General features: G+C 40.5%; 1 protein-coding gene across 1 annotated transcript in view; it reads right to left on the minus strand.

Moving 5' to 3' along the window:
* Positions 1 to 19561, minus strand: part of Asap1 (ArfGAP with SH3 domain, ankyrin repeat and PH domain 1) — a 301757-nt gene that overhangs the window by 77272 nt on the left and 204924 nt on the right. The window contains exons 5-9 of the mRNA XM_033760856.1: positions 17484 to 17558; positions 16967 to 17016; positions 12487 to 12616; positions 11245 to 11330; positions 746 to 821 (exon numbers count right to left, since the gene is read on the minus strand). Coding sequence (XP_033616747.1) covers positions 746 to 821; positions 11245 to 11330; positions 12487 to 12616; positions 16967 to 17016; positions 17484 to 17558 — 417 coding nt within the window. The remainder of the gene's footprint in view (positions 1 to 745; positions 822 to 11244; positions 11331 to 12486; positions 12617 to 16966; positions 17017 to 17483; positions 17559 to 19561) is intronic.

Below are 19561 nucleotides of genomic sequence, written 5' to 3' on the forward strand. Positions count from 1 at the left end.
CAGAATTTGGAGTGTTTTGGATTTCAGATATTTGGGTCAGGGACACTCAACCTGTATATTTGTATTATTTGTAACTCCAAAACTTTATCCAATGATATGCATATGATTTTTAATGTAACTCATAATTTTTTTTTCCTTGAACTATGTAACTCAAGTTGACCTCAAACTTGCAGCGATCCTCCTGCTGCAGCTTCCCGTGTGCTGGGATTACAGGCGTGTGCCACCACACCTGGCTGGGACATTCTTTGAATAATCATCACTGAGTGCTTTACAGGCCACAGGCCTGCCACTTCTACAGATGGAGTTAGTTTATTTTCCTCAGAGCTTTCTTTTTGGTTTTCCATTATTATAGCAAAATCTAGATACTAAAAAACAGAATAAAAATTTAAAAAACTAAAGAAATTCATAAACTTCCTATTCAGAGAGTTACTTAATTTTTATCCTTCCACAATCAAGCATTCTTTCTGCAACTGTTGACCAAAGGGCAATGAAATGTGAAGGTACTAAACCTTGAACAGAAAAACATCTAGAACCAAGGGCTGTGTACTCTCTTCCCAGGTGCTTCCATCCCCCAAAGATACACTGGAGTATCTGACCACTGACGACTTCTCTGAGCAAAACTGAAGGCTTCTCTACCCTGGTTTTAAACTGACATATCACTTAATCTTTTCTGCTTCTAGGACAGATTTCAGATATAATGATATTTACGACAGGTTGAAATGTATGTATCGCATAGGGAACTTACATTATATAAGTCAGCAGCCAATTTTTCAATGTACTGTTTCAATTTATCAGCTGTTTTTAAGCCATCCTGAAAGAAACTGCAATGGGAAACAAAAGCTATTTACTAGCAATATAAAAAAAGGAACGACAATCTGAAAATTACCACAAAATCTGAAAATATACATACACTCTCACAAGACATTCACTCCCTCCCATGTAAAATCAATTTCAGTATTTTATAAAGCTGTATCAACAAATTGTGGCTACTATATGGCCTCTGAGAGGAGATGTTACGGTAATATAATACACAATTACAGCCCTCATAAGAGGACTGCACACTGTACTTCCATACTGCACATGCCCATCTTTAAGGAGGAGAATTCTGCCTGGTTGAGCTATGTTTGAATTCAACAGAGAAACACGTATCAGGCATCGCACAAAGGAAGCCAACCTTGTCACCCCACAGAGATGTCTAAATTAGAGGAACAGGCAGGAGGAAGGGGAGAGTTCTTTAAGTTTCCCCAGAGATCTTTGGGTTCCAACATATAGGTGAAACAAAGGACTTCAAAGCAAGCAGGTACCAATGGGTTGGGCCATCTGTGTCCTATCACATGCAGAGAAAGCTTGCAGTATTTCATCTGAACAATAACAAAAGCTAACATCTGTGAAGCACTGAGTACATGCCTAGCACTGCACTGAGCACCTGACCCAAGTCACTTCATTTACTGTGTGACTCTCATGAATTAAGCATTTCAATCTCATGTTTCCCAGAAGAGCAGGTGGAGGTGCAGGGTGAGGGCACAACTGGCTCCGCTTACTCACACGGACAGGAGATTCTGTGACCATTAACTACAATGTGTCAGCTTAACTTGAGTAAGAAACACCAAGCAGATGGGAGAAATTCTGGGGGTGCCTGTGAAGGATTGACAGGTAGGCCAGCACACTGAGAGGAGACACATTCCACATGTGGGTAGCACTGACCAGTAAGTTTGTAACCTGGACTGAATAAAAAGGGAAAGAAGGAAATGTTTCCATTTTGGAGCTCTGGTCTCCCCACTTCCTCCGAACTCTGGTCTCCAGTCTCCGCAGCCTTCCAGCACTGACTTACACTGCTGACTACACTGTGCCTCCAGGCCTCCCAACTTCTGACTGCTACTGGAGCTCTGGCTCTGCACATGAAGCCAGCCACACTGGGCTCCTGGGTCTGACCCTGCAGAGGCCACAGCGACTCTTGCTTCTGATCCTCTATGTCTACCTAACAACTGCCTCTGCACAATCACGCATGTACTTAAATAGATCCCGTCCCTCTAGAGCACCCTAACAAGCACGGACTGAGATCTGCGTCAGGCTGGGTCTGCACCCACGCTCCTGATTATCAAGTGAAAAGATTTCTTGTCTCAGGTGGACTGCTCCACTCAGAAACCCAGTCCGTGGCATTGGTTTAGAGAAACAAAAAGCTGTAGAAAGCTGCCCCCCTAGGAGCTTCATTAACCATGTTTCTCCATAATCTGTTTTGCTGTCTTCTCACAAATGCTGAGGACTGTCTCACCTCCACATCTCAGTGGGCCCAGCACAGTGCAGATGCTCAGTTAGTGGCTTACAAATGACAATGTCAAGAAACATTAGAAGGGGGATTCATATTTTCTTTTAAGCTTAGTATGTATCGCCATGATCAACAGTATCAGATTCTATCAGAATGGGCCTTCAGAGTGACTGAGGTTGACATAAGAAAAGCAATACTTTAGAAAGTCCTCCAGGAGCAGGGAAGGGAAGAAACAGAACTTTTTGGTTAACTGTTTAACTTGAAAATACCTTTACAATTTTAATTTTATTGAGACAAAGTCTTACTAGGTAGCTTAGATTGGTCTCCAACCGAGGATCCTCCCATCTCAACCTCCTAAATGCTGGGACTACAGCACATGCTACTATGTGTGGCTTGGAAAACACATTTAAACCCTCATTTTCTACCACTCAGGTTTTCATCACTGCCCATAAGGAAGTAAGTTAAATTACTTGGTGCAGAATAAAAGAACTTTTTATGTTCCTAATACTATTGTAGTTTTATCGCTTACCATTTTTCCTTAAACACTTTATGCTCTGGCCATGCAACATTATTTCTAGTCATTTGTTCTTTTTTAACCCATCAGTGATAGCAAGGATACAATATGTCCATCAGTGTAGGAAGCTTTACTGGACAGTGCTGCCCTAGAAATAATGTAACAGATCTGAGGAGCATTCAGAAAGTGTTCTACCTGCAGTATGTTCTATGATTAAAAGCAAAATAGATACATAAATCCACTAATCTTCCGGATGAGGAGCGTATAGATTTTTAAATGTTTCTTCACCTTTATTTTCTAGTTATTTTTTCTAAAAAAGATTATATGTTACTTGAGCAAAACAAAATTAAAGAATTAGTAGATGAAGTTTGAAACCACAGTAAGTGAAATAACAGACACACAAGCTTAAATATCACTTGGTTTCTCTTATTTAAGAAATCCATATTTAAACAATTAAAGAGCAAATAAGAGGTACGTAATAGGAAAGAGAGGGAGATCTTTTGCAAAAGGAAAGGGGACCAAGAGGTGAATGGAGAGGACAGGGAGAGAAGAGGGATTTCGAAAAGAATTAAGATGTGTTATATACATGTATAACTCCCCACAATGTATGTAATCATTATCATATCTCAATATAAGAACAGGCATGCACTGCACTAATTAAAAAAAAGTTCTAAAAAAAAAAAGAGAATGTTTAGTCTGGGAGGACAAGTCTAAGGCAAGGTCTTTGCAGAAAGTCTAATTTTTCACAAGAAAGAAGAGGAGAAATGAAAGAGCAGGAGAACAAAAAGATCACGCCAACAATCAGTAATGTATTAGTAATGCCACGAGAATCAAATGCCAACAGCTGCCTCTCACTCCAGCGACTCCTTCCTCAAGAGTGGCACAGTTCCAGCAGGGGATGGGTGGGACACAGAGTTGCCACTTCCCACCACAACATGTCACTGAGAGCAGCAGTTTCTCAGTTTGCCTCCACTTCCCTTCCTCCTGCAGCTGTAGTTCAGCAGAAATGCATGGGCCTAGCAATCAAAAGCACATCCTATTTTAGCTCTAAACCTTGAGGTTACTGGGCCTGTGATGAACAGCAGCATGTCAATTCCAAAGGATGACACTCTAACTTCAAGGCGCCCCAGATGAGTTACTACCGATTGTTCCACTAACTGGTAAGTGAAGCACAAATCCAAGTCCTGATTACCTGTCACATGTATGACAGCCCACGTGGCCCTTATCCACATTCTCTATGCATTACTGAAATACGAGGTGGGTAACAGATACAATAATGCCAGCTAGCACGGAACTGGGTATTTTCTCTGTGCGAGTCACTCACTGTTATGCACTACTCATGGAATATTTCTTTTTAAAAGTCTCATTATAGGGAGACAAGATGGAGAGTGACTTAATAACGAATGGCCAATGATTTAATCAGTTGTGTCATGTAATGGAGCTTTCACAAAACTTCCCAAATGAAGAACTGTGCTAGTGCCAGGAAAACAGCATACATACTTCAATTGCTCAGGGATAGAAACTTCTACGATCAGAGCCCTTTCATACCTCATCCTAGGTACTGCTTCATCTGGCTGTTCAACAGTGTCCTTTCTGTAGCCTTTACATTCATGTATTCATTCATTCACTCATTTATTGCTACCAGAGATTAAACTTGGGACCTTGCGTTTGTGAGGTAGGCGGTGAAACCACTGAGCTAAATCCCTGGCCCTACAGACTTTACTTTTTGAAAAAATTGTATTGGTACAATTTACATATACATAACAATCACATTCATCATCGGGAATCTGTACCTGTGCAAGATATATCTCCCTTTTTTGCCCCAATTTCCCTCCCCTCTCTTCAACTCTTTTCCTCCTTATTTACAAAAGTCTTGATTACATTTTTTCCTTCTATTCTTTTTTCTTGTCCCTTCCTATAGTAAAAATTAAATGCGACTCAACACAATAATTATCATTAGTCCTTACATAGAAAAAGAAGATAAACACAGGTACTGGGGAGAGTTCCAGTGAGCCCCAGAGATAACAAATGTACTTAACACACCAGGCCATGAGACCCAGTTCAATACATGGTGGCCCCACACCAACAAAAACAACTTTATTATCTTTCTGACCTTAGAAACACAGCAAGACTGAAGGAATATTAAATTTTAATGACAGAGGATGCTAAGAAAATTTAAATTGCCAACGGATGTGCAGAGGGACCTCACATTTACACTGACAGATTGAAAACCCACAGCTGCCAAGGGCAAGCTCACAAGCACTGATTGCGGGACCCCTCCACCAGCAGGACATATCCTCCGGAGGACAAACCAGAGCCTTTGAATTTAGAGGGGGATCCTACCTTCTTCATTTATTCCTTGGGTCACTGTGTCCAAACAGTGGCAGGAAAGGAAAACCAAGTAAGAAAATAGTATCTCCTCAATTCTTATCATAGATTCTGTTTGGCTTACAGAGAAGTGCTTTCTGGCCAAAAGCTTAAAGGCCCAGAGAGCAGAATATTATTTCCAAAAGGAATTATGATATTCTACAGTATCATGGTGATTACTTTACAAATTATAAAATAAAGAAATGAAGTGAATAACCTTCAGCCTCTTCTGAAAGTCTGATTTCCAAGCTTCAGGCTCTAAATCAAGCATTGATTTCCTACATTCTAGGGGTGGCTTCTTTTTCCAGATATATTCCATGCACATCCTGAAGCATTCAAGAAACTTTAAGGCATAGTACTAATTAACAGCAAATACATCTCAACAATTTAGATCACAGGGACAGTAGGGAGTAATATATTGGACCTACATTTGGAGATTCTTAAAATGGAGATGTATAGGCCCAATCTCAAAATGTCTCGCAAACTGTTTAGTAACACGCACTTAAAGCTAGAGGCCTGGCACGTGTTATGGCTGTATCTAGATATCCCCAAAGCCTCATAGGGTCATAGGTAGGGCTTTTCAGAGGTGGCTGGATCTAGAGTGCTGTGATGCTGGATTAAGTTGTGGTTCTGGGATGAAGGGTGCGTGAGTGCTACATTAGTCTATTGATTGGTTGGCATAGTTCTGGGTAGGATTAAGGGTGCTCTGCCCTCAGGGTAGTCTGGATAAAATGTAAGGGGCAGAAAGAGGGCTAATATTCTCACTTACTTGTCGCTTGCTGCCTTCTGCCTGTCTTTTTTTTCTCTGACATGCCCTCTGTCATGTACCACCCTGCCTTGGAGCCAGCAGACAATGATCTGAAACCTTTCCAAACCGTGACCCAAATAACCCTTTCCTCTTTTAACTTTGGGTATTGGGTGTTTCGTCTCAGCCACAAGGACAGTAACTAAGGCAAAGTGTTTCCATTACTTTCTAGCATAAGGTCCATGAGAGCACTTTGTTTTTTGCTTTGGTTGTTTTTCTATTGAGATAAAACTCATGTAAGATAACCCTGTTTTCAAGTGTAGTATTTTGTCATTTTTAGTATATTCCTCCTGTTTTACAACCATTACCACTAACTGCAGAACTCCATCACCCCTTTGAAACCCTATGCACACTATCACTGACTACTACTTCCTCCCTTCCTGTGTTCTCCAGTAATGACTCATCTGTCTCTGTGGATTTCTCTTTTCTGAACATATTCCTCATACACAGCCATACAATATGGTCTTTTTTTGTTGTTTTGTTTTTGGTACCGGGGATCGAACTCGGGTCCTTGAGCTTGTGAGGAAGGTTCTGCAACCACGGAGCTAAATCCCCGGCCCTACAATTTGGTCTTTCATGTCTGGTTCTTCCATTTAAACTAATGGCTTCAACATTCACTTTTATTGCAGCATTCCTTTGCATGGCTGAATAATATTCCACTGTATGGATATACCACATTTATTTAAACATTCATGAGTTGATGGATGTGTTAATTTTAGCTAATATGAATAATGGTTCCATTAATATTCATGTACATATTTTTGAAGGAAATTTGTTTTCAATTATTCTGGGTATATTTAGGATGAGAAGTGTTGGGTCATATGATAACCCTATAAGGGATGATCAAAAATAAGGTGAATATTAAATGAAAACAAGTGATCGCACTTATCTCATTGCTTGCTACTTTCTGAAGTAGTTCTAGAAGTCCTTTTTTGTGAGTTTCTTAATGAAGTGTAAAAAAATAAATACAATTAATGCTGCCAAGCATGATCCAATGAAAAGATAAACATAAAACACGGCGGAGTTCTTCATCCACTTTATTCACAGGATCTGGCACCGTGTGTCTTCTGGCTCTCCCCCAAGCAAAAGTGACCATGAAAGTAAACATTTTGAATTGATGCAGAGCATCAGAGAAGCCATGAGAGTGTCACTGAAGACGCCCCAGTAAAAGGGCTCCTAAACTGCTGAGAAAGTGGCGAGTATGCTAGGTGTGCAAAATGAGGGGAGGATTTTGAGGGGAGTTACTGACAACATGCCTCTATTGTAATACATTTTCAAAACTTAAACATACACTGTAATTTTTGATCAGCCCAATATGCTTACCTTTTTGAGGAACTGCGAAACTTGTTTACAGCAGTTGCATCACTTTACATTATCAGTAAAGCATGGGTTCAGATTTATTTATATCCCAAGATTTATTTTATATTTTTGCTTATTTTGCTTACAGTCATCTCACTGGTATGAAGGGGGTATCTCATCGTGATTTTGATTTGCATTTCCCTAAAGGCTAGTGGTGTTTAATACCTTTTTGTGTGATTTTTGGCTGTTTGTAAGAGAAATGGTTACTAAAAATATTTGTGTAAAGTACTGAGTTGTGTATCTTTTTGTTGTTAAGTTTTTCGGTATTTGTTATACTGGGTCTTTATTAGATCAGTGATTTGCAAATATTTTTTCCCCAATGTGTGGGTTGTCTTTTCACATTGTCAGTATCCTTGCATAAACAAGTTTTTTAACTATAATGGTACATATTATAATGATATAAATGACAATGTGAAATAGGAAGAAAAGGGCTAAAGGTGTAGGGGAAGTGGGAGGGGTAGGGGAAAGGAAATAAGGGAAAAGAAAAAAATATAAAAAAATGGAAATAAAGTATTTTTAAGTAGGGAAGGGAGGAGGGGGTGAAGGGAGGGCAGTGGCAAGGGGAGAACCAAGACCTGTCATGTAAAGGTACAAGATCCCAATGATGAATGTAATTGTACTGTGTACCTAAAATGTACCAATAAATTCAATGAGAAAAAAAAAGTTTTTAATTTTGAAGTCCAACTTAGCTTTTTTCACTTCCTGCGTTCACTATACCTATTTTTCCTTATATTTATTGACTATTAAATGAATGAACCTAACTTCGGGCAAGGTACTAATCCACTGTGAGCTACAATTTCCGGAAATGCTGTGAGTTTTAAATGAGAAAGTGTATGTAAAAATCTTTGGCACCCTGGTCTATAAAGGAAGCTCTCAGTATTTGCTTTTATTAGTGCATGGAAGAGCATGGGTAATAAGGTAATGTCTGGAAATGCTGTTGACTCTGAAAATCGCAGTGATAATCTAGCAGGGAGATAATACGTTTGTTTTGAGAGCAGCATGTTACTGACAATGTTCATGCCTGAAAGTGAGGAGTAATGAGCTAAAATGCATAAGAAAGTAAAATGTTTTCTGCTTCCCATATTCTTTCATTGCAGTAGCTTTATCCACACTGCAGTGGTAACATGAAATACTATACAACATAAATTCACAATTAAGTACCAGCTAACTTTATACTGAAAATACGTGGACCTGGAAATAACACTCAGAAGAAATTTTTAAACAAAAATCTGGGTACAGAATGCTTTATAGATCCTCAATATGTCTACAGTCATGTATCAGTACTTGATTGCTTTCAAACTCCTAGAATTTGGTACTCGACACATAAGCTTGACTATGCTGGCATTAAGTGCCAGATGACTCACTATCATTTCCAGACAAAACAGTATGATTGGTACTTGTTCTTCTGGTATACACCATACCTTGTGGAACCGATTAGTGACAAGTGCTGAGGTACCACTGTACTGCCAAGTTTTGAGGAAATGAATAAAGCAAGAAAGAAGAAAGATACTCCTTGAAATGAAACCTACCCTGGCATCTTGCTGATACGGAGTTCCATATCAGCTGATAAGGAGGCTTTTCCTATGCAGAGAGATTCTGATCTCTCTCTGCCCTAAGAGGAGACACTTCTGCCAGAATCCAGTGGCCCAAGCCCAGCTGTCCTCCACAGCCAACCCCAAGTATCACTTTCCGCAGGGTGCAGCACTCTCGTCCTCAGCATCCTGGCCAGGAGCCTCACCTTCTCTTGATGCCCATGGTGTCAGTCCCTGTGTTGCACCATTATGATTGCTGCTGTCCACAATCTACTTCTTGTGCCTGACAATTAACTCCTGAGAGGACAAGTCTTGTTTGATCCCTACCCAGAACCTAGTAGAGTTTCTGGCCTTGGTAGGAGATGAGCAAATATATGTGGGGAGGTAAAAGGCAAAGAATAAAAGACTACAGGCAGAATGCATTATTTACATAAGTCAGCGTTACTCCTTTCACAATTACTAACAAAGCTCACCAACTTAAACTATGTGTAGTTTAAAAAGCATCTCGTAGTCTAGAAAACTAATGCTTGTGTAGCCAAAATGCTCCTCAACAGACTTAGAAAATTTGAGTATGTAAGCAATTTCTAAAATTAGGTAAAATCAGATTTGGTCTCAAAGTGTTATATTCCAGAAGACTGAGAGATTTACTCACTGTGGCAGGAATTTCAAAGCATTAAAATATTTCTTTGAAAACTGGGATAGATGAAAGGTAAAAAACATTCCACCCAGAACTAAACTGGGGACCAACACAAACCATTTCCAAGTTTCATAATTCCACATGTTAAGTTCCAGGTCTTCAGTAGGCTTCCTTTTATAAACATGGGAACTGTTTCCCCTCTAACATTCTTTTTTTAATTTCTGAAGCACATGTACATAAGATAGAATTCACTTGGAAAGAGGAAAAACATTTAACTAATCAAATTTCTGTAAATAATAATTTGGTCAGTAAAAAGATTTCCTGAGCTGGGCGCGGTGGGTGCTCGCCTATAATCCCAGCACTTGGGAGGCTGAGGTAGCAGGATCCCTATGAGTTCGAGGCCAGCCTGGGCTACACAGTGAGTTCAGGACCAACCTGAACTACAAAGGGACACCCTGCCTCAAGGGGGAAAAAAAAAAAGTCTTTCTAAAGACAATTATCCTGACAGTAAAATATATGAATGTTTTTAATGCCACTTGGAATCATTATAACCATAGTAATGGTTCAGACCCTGGGCTTAACACTCTATGTGCACTATCTTATTTTACTTTTGTGTCCTCAGAAAAACCTCCTGGTAGGTGCTATGGAGCTTAGGGTACTGAGATTCAACAAAGGACCTGATGGAGGTCATGTGGCTACCCATGAGCAGAGTCAGAATTTGAACTCAGCTATTGTCTGGCCTAAGCCTTGTACTTTCCCCAGTGTTAATCCTGACCTCCCTGAATATTTCACTTATATACAAAGATCTTCCTAGGTACATTATTGAAAGGAATAAAAACATCTAAGAGAATTAAGTATTTATTTATTTATTTTTTTGGTACCGGAAATCGAACTTAGGTCCTTGTGCTTACAAGGCAGGCGGCGGAACCGCTGAGCTAAATCCCCGGCCCAAGTATTTAACTTTTTACCAAGTAATTTATCTAGTCCAACTGAGCTTTACACTATTCTCCATATAAATATGAGTGGCTATCTGGACCACTCCAGAAAAGTCCTTGTATTATTTTCTCTACACTTTCCACCAGCTAATAAGATTTTAGTAGTAAGTGGCATATTTTCACACAAAGACTTTATCAGAAAACTCATAAAAGTTAATCCAATCAGAAGGCTGTAAATAACCATGTGTGGTCCTATAGCAGCAAGAACAAAATAAAAAGGCAGCTCAGCAACATAACTAAATAAAAATGGTGCCAATGTAGAACAATGACTATTTCTGAACATATAACACCTTTTTATAGATGTCACTGTAGAAATGCAAAGTGTTCTTAATGGTTGAAGTCTTTAAGTCATTTAAGTAAAATGATGAAGGAAAACAAAAACAAAAACCCCAAACAACTCTCTGTTGGAATGTGTTTAAACCATCCAATAGGTGAAACACCAAGTGAGGGAGGAAGGAGAGTAGGAAGGGTCACCAGAAAGGCCTTCTTAGTGACAGCCTCCTCAGGCTTCTGTTACATGAGCTCCAAAAGCTGGCACAATTAGCATTTCAAGAGAGACAGCATTTTCAAGTAATCAGACAGTTGGCCTATTTGGAGCTAATGACATATTAAACACTGATCACAGAAGACAATATAATTTCTTTTAGCTATGGAAAGTCATCACCATCACTACATGTAGCCACAAAATGAAGAAACGAAATAGCATCGAGAAAACTAACAAAGCAAAGGATCCTTCCTTGGGCCAATAATGACTGCATATTTCACTTACTTGCACTGTGCGTGATAATACTTTATAAGATTCTGCAGCAGGTCCACACCCTTTTTGGTCTTGATTTCATTAACTTTAATTAGATACTGTGAAAATAAAACAGAATTTCATGTTGATCTTCCCAGATAGGTGGCAGAGCACTTGTCTGAGTGAGTGAGCTTTGGTGGCCTTTAGACAAGGGGATCCTAATGCAGGGAGTGCTGAAGTGGCACAGTCACAGCACACACGGAGCAAATGGATTAGCTCGTTAGAATTTTATAAGCTTTTATTAGTTCATTAGATTAGCAGAAATAAACCACAGCAAAGCTTTCTAGGACAGCTATTTATTTCTCTTTTGCACCCAGTGGATCTCAAACTTATAGGTCATGTGGTCTTGAGAGATGGATTTTCCTTTGTGGGAAAAAAGCAGGATAGCATTTTCTTCAAAACATGTGCCAAAAGATATTGAAATTTTTAAACTAAAGAATAGAATGAGAAATAATTTTTCCTACTATTAATTCATTCAGCTAACTAAATAGTATTGGTTGTGATTTTCGTTATTGACTAATATTTTCTATTGATACTGTTTGCTTCTTCCTTACTTGTTTTATTACATAAAAGCATTCAAGCAGCCAAAGGTTTATGAGAAAGGAGAAAAAAAAATTCAGAAGAGAATCTTAAAACTGAGGAAACTCTCCATTTTAATATTGTTTGAAAGCTGCAAAACCATCTCCACTATGTAAAAGCATCAGGAGTTAGAACAGGTCTCTAGGTCAAAAAGCTCCAGTGTTTAGTGGAAACTTAGTTTGAGAACCACTGGTATAAGTTTAAGGAAACATGCTTTTCATTCATTTTTTTTTCACGAACTCAAAACATTCTTAATGACTACTTCATTTAAACTTACATTCAAAATGGACTCACAGTTAAAAAATTAAAACAAACCATGTGCTAAACTCGTAACATTTGCCAGGGTTACCATTCATCAAAAATTTCCCCACAATCACTCACAATCAACTTTAAGGTTCTCACCAAACAATCCTGTTTTGGTTTAAAGGGCCCCATAGGACCAAGGCTCAAAATATGAGACAACAGTGCAATGGTGGTTCCCAAAAGCTTGGAGAAAAATGGAGATTAGAATCCTTAGCAAACAGTCCCCTTGTCTAATAATTGAACTCAGCCTTCCTTTTAGCATAAAGCCTGTGGGTAGGCGGGAGATTATAGCCAGTAGAATACTAGGCCAATGAGGGAAAAGTCTTTTCTTACTTCACACATTTGGAGCTGAAAGAGGCGCCTTTCCTTCTCCATTTCTTCTGCGATCTCAGCTCCAGTTATCTCTGTGCGGATCATCCCATGCTGTTTTGCATGCTCTCTTTTCTCCTTCTCAATTTTTGTACTGCAATTAAAGCAAATGTCATTATTTTGTTAGAAACACATTCATGTACAACATCAGGTACAAACCTTAATGCAAACCGTGGACTGAGTGAGAATGCTCTACCCATGTAGGTCCATCTACTGTACAAAGCGCCTAGCTCCGGTGCAGGTGAGGTGTAATGGGGGACGCTGTGCTGGAGAACCTATGAGAACTGTACCTTCTGCTGAAAAAGAAAGTCTTTTGGGCTAGGCATGTAGCTATCTGCTGTAGCCCTTGCCTAGCATACCCAAGGCCCTGGTTTCAATTCCTTTAGTGAAAGTCACTGGTTATTCTTCATTACTAAAGAGGTAAGAGTTCTTAAATTGACAGGATCATCTTTAGTAAAAATCTAGGCTCCAAGAGAACAAATATATTGCTTGGATTTTCATGTAGAAAACTTTTTACATTTTAACTTTGATCCTGCACATGATGAATCCAAAACACTTCTCTTACATTCTGGATGGCAAGAGGAAACTTTGCTATTGTCTGACCCAAGCCTGGTACAGTTTACCATTTCTCAGATAAAGCCCTTCAGGATGAAAAAGCAGCAGAAAATTGGAGACCTGATGCTTTTCTTGATTGTTGGTAGATTGTAATAATTGGAATTATTTCAAGACAAAGTATATAGTGACTCCTGTAGATGTGCATAAAAGTAGTCAGAGGAAATTCCTACAGTCTCTAATCTTGGGACACATTTTAATCACTTAACCATTTGTCATTAGACTGTACAAATAAGGACTGGGAGAAATCCCAATATATAATTTGAGAGCCTATGAAATGTTCTTTAGTGAGGAGGGAACCACAGAATAAAACAGGAAGGTTCACATTAAATTTACAGTACCCGAGGCTAGTGTTTGTCTTGGACAGATGACTAGTAATCATATCAGTGATCAGAGCCCTTTTTTCAAAAATTCATTTAATTTGAAGATGAACTTCTAATTTCAGAAACAGCCTTTACTTTCCAATTGTGAACACAGAGACTTGCTGATTTAACTTTCAAATCTCAAGCTGTAGCGGGTAGCAGTACAGACAACCAAATACCTCAGAAAGTTAGCATCTTTGTCTATATGCACAAAGAAAAATCAACCTGTTTAACCACTGGAAAAATCTACTGCAAACCTGGTTGGAATTTATTCTAATTTACTGATGCTATAATTAAGCAACTCTGATCATGCCAGGCTGGCAATTAAAGTGGTGTGATGGCTGGGATTTTAGAAGAAAGAAAATATATATCAGCTTGTACATGGGAAGAGAAGAGGACAGTTGCAGAAGATTGAGAAGAGACATGGGGAGCAGGCATGACTTAATGACTAGCCTTGTGGTTTGCCATGACTCAGCTACCGCATGCGCCTATTTTTTCCCCCTCTATCAATCCCACTAACATGACAGTAAAGACACACACACACACACACACACACACAGACATAGGTAAAACCTCTCAGAAAAACTGATGACAGAAAAGGAGGGGAAAAATCCACAATCATTTGGAAGAGAAGGGCTGAAGAGCACGTCTGTGCCTGAAACTACATGCACTCATGCTTTCCTTGCCCACACAGCTCGCAGGATGTCACCATACAATCACTAGGCAGGGACCGAGGGAATGGGAGGTCCTGAAGACATGCTGAGACACTGACACTGGGGAAATTCCTAGTAAGAGCTGTCTTGGCATCCAACGTTTAATGGCCCAAAAAACCACTCACTGCTTTCTCAACAATTCTGCCAATGCCCTTGAGATTGTCAACCAGGCCTTGGGTGACCGGCTCTGAGCTATGAATGAGCAGCCAAACACTGTAAGTAAGACAGCAGAGGCCAGCCTCTAAAGTGAAAGTGAAAAGGAGCAAAATAACGAGAGGAGAGGAGGAGAAGGCATCATAGGTCACAACAGAGCAGAACATTTCACAAACTATCAGATAAAAAATAAAACAAAAATTTTCCAAAATCAGTTGAACTAATGCGCTGTTAGAAGTACAGCACAGGCACATAGAATAGAACAGAATATCAAAATGCAAAAACAATCCAGGAAGCCCGACATTATATGATGAGTCTGGAAGGAAGGTGATGAAGAAAAGAGAAAATATTTATAGAAGTGAGAAATGTAGTTGAGAGCTGGAGAAAGAAGAGGGACCAGCAAGGCTGGGGCGATGGCCAGGCAGCCGCAGCACTTTCATCAGAAGCACACCTGCTGCCCATTTAGCACTCTGCTTCTCACCTATGAAAAGCCCTGTACCCTTGGGCTGGCACAAGCTCACTCGGCTTAGCTTCTGAGGACAACACTGACAAGTGGGGGCCACCCCGGAGTGCCTTCTGCTCTACAGTAAGCTCCGCAGTGCTGAAACCACTGTTATTTGGGAGTTCTATGATACACTGTCAGCACAAATCTTCACTGATATAATACTTCCTATGTGATGCTCTATTTCACGCATGTACACTATTTTTAACCAAGTAAAGTCTGATAATTAAAAAACTTAACAGAAACTATTTGAGTAACCACCATATTCACACCTGCTTCAATACATTATTTTGTTCTCACAAACACCTTGAGAAGTAAATTTTATATTATTTTACAGGAAAAATCAGGCATGGTGATGCATGCCTATCATCCCAGCTCTCAGCAAAAGAAATTGCCATGAATTCAAGACCAGTCTTGGCTATGTAATCAGCTCGAGGCCAGCCTGGAATAGAGAGACCCTGCCTCAAAAACACACACACACACACCAAGTAAGGATCATCAACATAAAAAATTATCTTGGCTCACAGTCATAAAATTGGCAGTGATTCTGAAATCTGTAAAGTCAACTATTACATGTCACCATTTCCAGAGTTCTAAATAGAAGTTCATAGAAAATGTCCAGCCTACTTAGTTATCTCAAAGGTCATTAACTTTTTTGGTATGTAATTCGTTTTCCTGACTTGTAACCAAACGAGTCTTACTATATTCAAACAGACAAATATTTTCTCGTTTTCCTGCACCATTATGTTTAGCAGGAAAGAAATCTATTTTAGGAGAAATAATGTGTTGACAAGAATTTATTAAAAAATAAAGACAAAACTTTTGTCTGTAGGGCCCACTCAACTGACCACTTCTGAGCACTGTGTGAGTGTTCAGGCCACTATCGGGCACAGACCCATTGGCCACAGCACTCGTGCGCAATGGCACAGCCTGCGATCACAACGTCCATACACTAAGCATTCCTAAGAGGCAAGTCCCCAGTAAGACACTCACTACACAAGCAGTTACAGAAGAAGCTTGGGGGAAACATGCTCAATCTGGAATTTCTTCTCCTTTTGCTTCTGCTTTCATTCTGCTGCTATAGTTGCTGATAGAAGTATTTTATCCTCTTATAGTTATAGTTATCCAACATGACAGCCAAGACTTCCATTAAAAGCTTTAACATATAGGTCTCTTCCTATCCTACCCTACTGTTGTTGTGAATCTGTCAGAATAGTAATAGTGAAAGAATATGGCACGTTGGGCATAGCTGAAGAAGAGCCAGGCAAGATGCAGAGCTCACCCGCCTAAACCCAGACCGTCTGACAGGGCTGGCTCTGACCCCAGTGCCCTCAGTGCTCAGGCTCGAGTCAGACAGGCCTGGAGCCAGTGCCAGCCAGGCAGCCTATTTCTGTGACCATCTGAGGCCCGCTAGCCTGTCCTGGCTTCAGTCTCTGATGTACAAACAGGGTGAAAGCTGCACAGTGGTGGGGTGCTGTTCAGGGGTTCTGCATCGAAAACACGCTTACTGCAGGCCCTGGCAGGCACAAGGGTATGGAATCATAGACATTAGCTATTACTGTTACTATTTCCCAAACATCATACTACACAGAAATGGAAACAGTGCATAGCTACATGCTAGCTATGATGAAAGAAAAATTCTAATAATCTCAGCCTATAACTTGACAGTTAATACCACTAGCAGCCATAAATGTCAAAATAATTGATAGTAAAAGTATCTACAAACAAAAAATAAAAAAACAAAAAGCTGGGTGTGGTGGTGCAGGCCTGTAATTCCAGCACTCTAGAGGCTAGGCAGGAGGATCGCTGTGAGTTCGAGACCAACCTGGGCTACATAGTGAGTTCCAGGTTAGTATCAACTACATAGTGAGTCCCTGTCTCAAAAAAACAAAACAAAAAGTATCTGTCACTCTCAATAACTAGCACTAATTACTCTTAACTAGGTTAGAGTACCCAACCTGTCCTCTTTATAAGGATATACTACACAGTTTTTTGCTAAAAAGCTGTTAAGGGCTCTGTCCTTTGCCCAGTTACTTTTTCTTGTGAAACTTATAAGAATAAAGCAAAAGAAAAAAAAACTAAAAAACAAAACCACTACTTACAACTTTGTCTCATAATCTTTCCAGGCTTTGTCAAATGGCTTCTTGAGATCCTTAGAAAAGGGAAAATGAAATTGATTAATTCACTTAAAATGAATATATTGAAATAATATCTTAGCAAAAATGACTTGTTTTATAGGATATGTACAACTTTACACCAAGCACTGCACACAGTGTATCGCTCCCTGCAGAGCAGCCTGAGGGTGAGGGCGCAGGGAGGGTGCTGATAAGCAGGCCCCAGGAGGAGGCTCCAAGAGCCCCCAGGGTGGTCACACAGGCAGGGCCCAGCCTAGGCTCTCTCCCCATAGATACCCCCTTAGCCATCTCCCTGCAGTTCCTAACCTTGCTACTCTGCCAGTACCATTCCATGAAGAGCATATTGTTTCCAATAAGCACTGTCCAAGAACATTCTTTAAATGCAAAAAATGCTCAGAGTGTCTTTCAAACACAAATACTATGATCTTAAAAGGGACAGAAAACTGATGCTTTCAAGTTAATATGAAAATTTCTGAATACTTACTCCTTTGACTCCCTTTAGGTCTCCTTTCAATAGGGAATCCAACGTGAAGATTACATTGTGGCTCAGACTCTGGAGCTGAAAATCAAAGCAGAGTAAAGATGGGAGACAGGTCAAAAGAAACCAATTAAACCACAGACCTGGCTCCTACTGACTGAGCACTGCCCACGGAGGGCTCCTGGAAGGTCCTTACCTCACCAGACCTGCACCACATCCTCCAGACAGAAGCAGGGCTGTCCCTACAGTCACCGAGGTGAGAAACCAGAGTGCACAGAACTGCGGTGGCTTTAGAGCCTGAGTTCGGACACACTCTGCTACAGGACATGTGTCCATGACTTCAGCACAATCATCCTCACTTCTACTGATATTGCAGATACTAATTTGACTTTTCTTCAGATGCCTCTGTCAGAATAAGGAGAGAACTACATAATAGGCTCTCAGCACGCATCAGTGTCCTAAATCACCCTGTTTGTCTTGTCTCCTGCATGGGAATACAAGCTCAAAGAAGGCAGGGACCTTGATAGCTCTGCTCACAGCTGCAGCCTCAGTGCCAGATTCCATGATACACACAAGACCTTTAAAACCAGGGAGCAGACTGTTCATTGTTCTGAGGTAGTGGCCTGGGGCTCCCAAACTTAAGATACATAAAGAGCTCACAGAGGAGAAGGAGTTCACAGAGAGAACAGTAGCAGAGGAATGGGCCAGGTGGGGGTGGGGAGGTCTGGTGTGAAAAGAAGCAACACTAAGGACTGAGTAAAACTCAGAATATGGTCTGTCCTCAAGGAGAGCCCTGTGATCCTGTGAGATCAGTATTAGTGGCACAGAAACAATACTGCACCACGCCATGGGCCTCCTTAACCAAGAAACAATTTTACTCAGAAGTGTGTTCATCTGACAGACCATCCATCATTCACTGAACAAACTCAGGGCTGAACACTGTGGGGCTGGTCAGCAGTGACCTCTTCTTACTCTCAGCAATCTTACACTCCCGGGACAGGCAGTGGGTAGGCAGCCACTGCTACCGTAACACATGCTCTGACTCTCCCTGGTGTTTCCCTGATTTCTCACTCCATGCTTCCTGCACTCAGAAGTCACTCTACCTCCCTGTGCTCCAACTATTTTCACACACAAGGCAGTTTCCCAATGCACACCACAAGAGGGCGAGGGTCACAAACAACCACTCTTCTTCCACCTGACCTTTCTCTTTCCAAAGAGATTTCTACCAAGGCTATTCCGTCCATGTGATTTGGCCACCATCCATACAGATAAACAGCTTGGCTGACGGGTCAGAGGGCTAGGTCACCAGTTTTTGGGAAGTGGGGCAAAAAGTCACTTAGATTTTATAATCGCCTGTGACCCTCCAAATGGCCAGATATAAAAAATTATACAGACTTATATTTATTAAAATTTCATGAGGGAGGCAACAAGAGGAAAAAAATGGCCCAAAGAGGACACTGCAGAAAGGAGGAAGACTGTTAGGTAATAATGGGGGAAAAGTGGAAAAACACTGCCACTATGTGCACAAGGGAAGAAATAAAGACTAATAGGATTCATACTCTGCTGCAGATGGACAGGAGGAGTAAGATTTTGTTCTTGTGTCTTAATTTTACTCCTGGGTAACCAGCCTGCAGCTCTCCCCATCTCATGTCTCTCAGTAGTTGGCATGGATGGTAGTCTATCTATCTATCTGTCTGTCTGTCTGTCTGTCCTCCATTCACGAAGAGCTTCACATTCTTTTTTATTGTCATTCCTAATAATGTATGTATGTGCTTGCTTCCGTCTCCCTGGCTCAGACAAGCTCCTTGAGAGTAGTGTGTGTATGTCCACTGTTTGTTCCAAGAACTTACCAGAGCTTAGAACACTGCCTGGGCGAGAGAGGCTGCCCAAGGACTTGTAGAGGAATAAAATACAGCACTATGGTGCACGAGGGTCTTCCACATAGAGCTGTTTCAACTAATGGAAAATGAAGTGCCTGTCAATAGGAGCTGGCTAAATAAATTATGGAATTCCTAAACAACAGCCACAAACCTCTTTATGCCTTACCTCAGAAATATCTCCAAGTATATTTTTGTTTTGTGGGG

This window comes from Fukomys damarensis, unplaced genomic scaffold (genome assembly GCF_012274545.1).
Source record: "Fukomys damarensis isolate Sample0158 unplaced genomic scaffold, DMR_v1.0_HiC HiC_scaffold_5, whole genome shotgun sequence".
In the NCBI taxonomy this organism is placed as follows: Eukaryota; Metazoa; Chordata; class Mammalia; order Rodentia; family Bathyergidae; genus Fukomys; species Fukomys damarensis.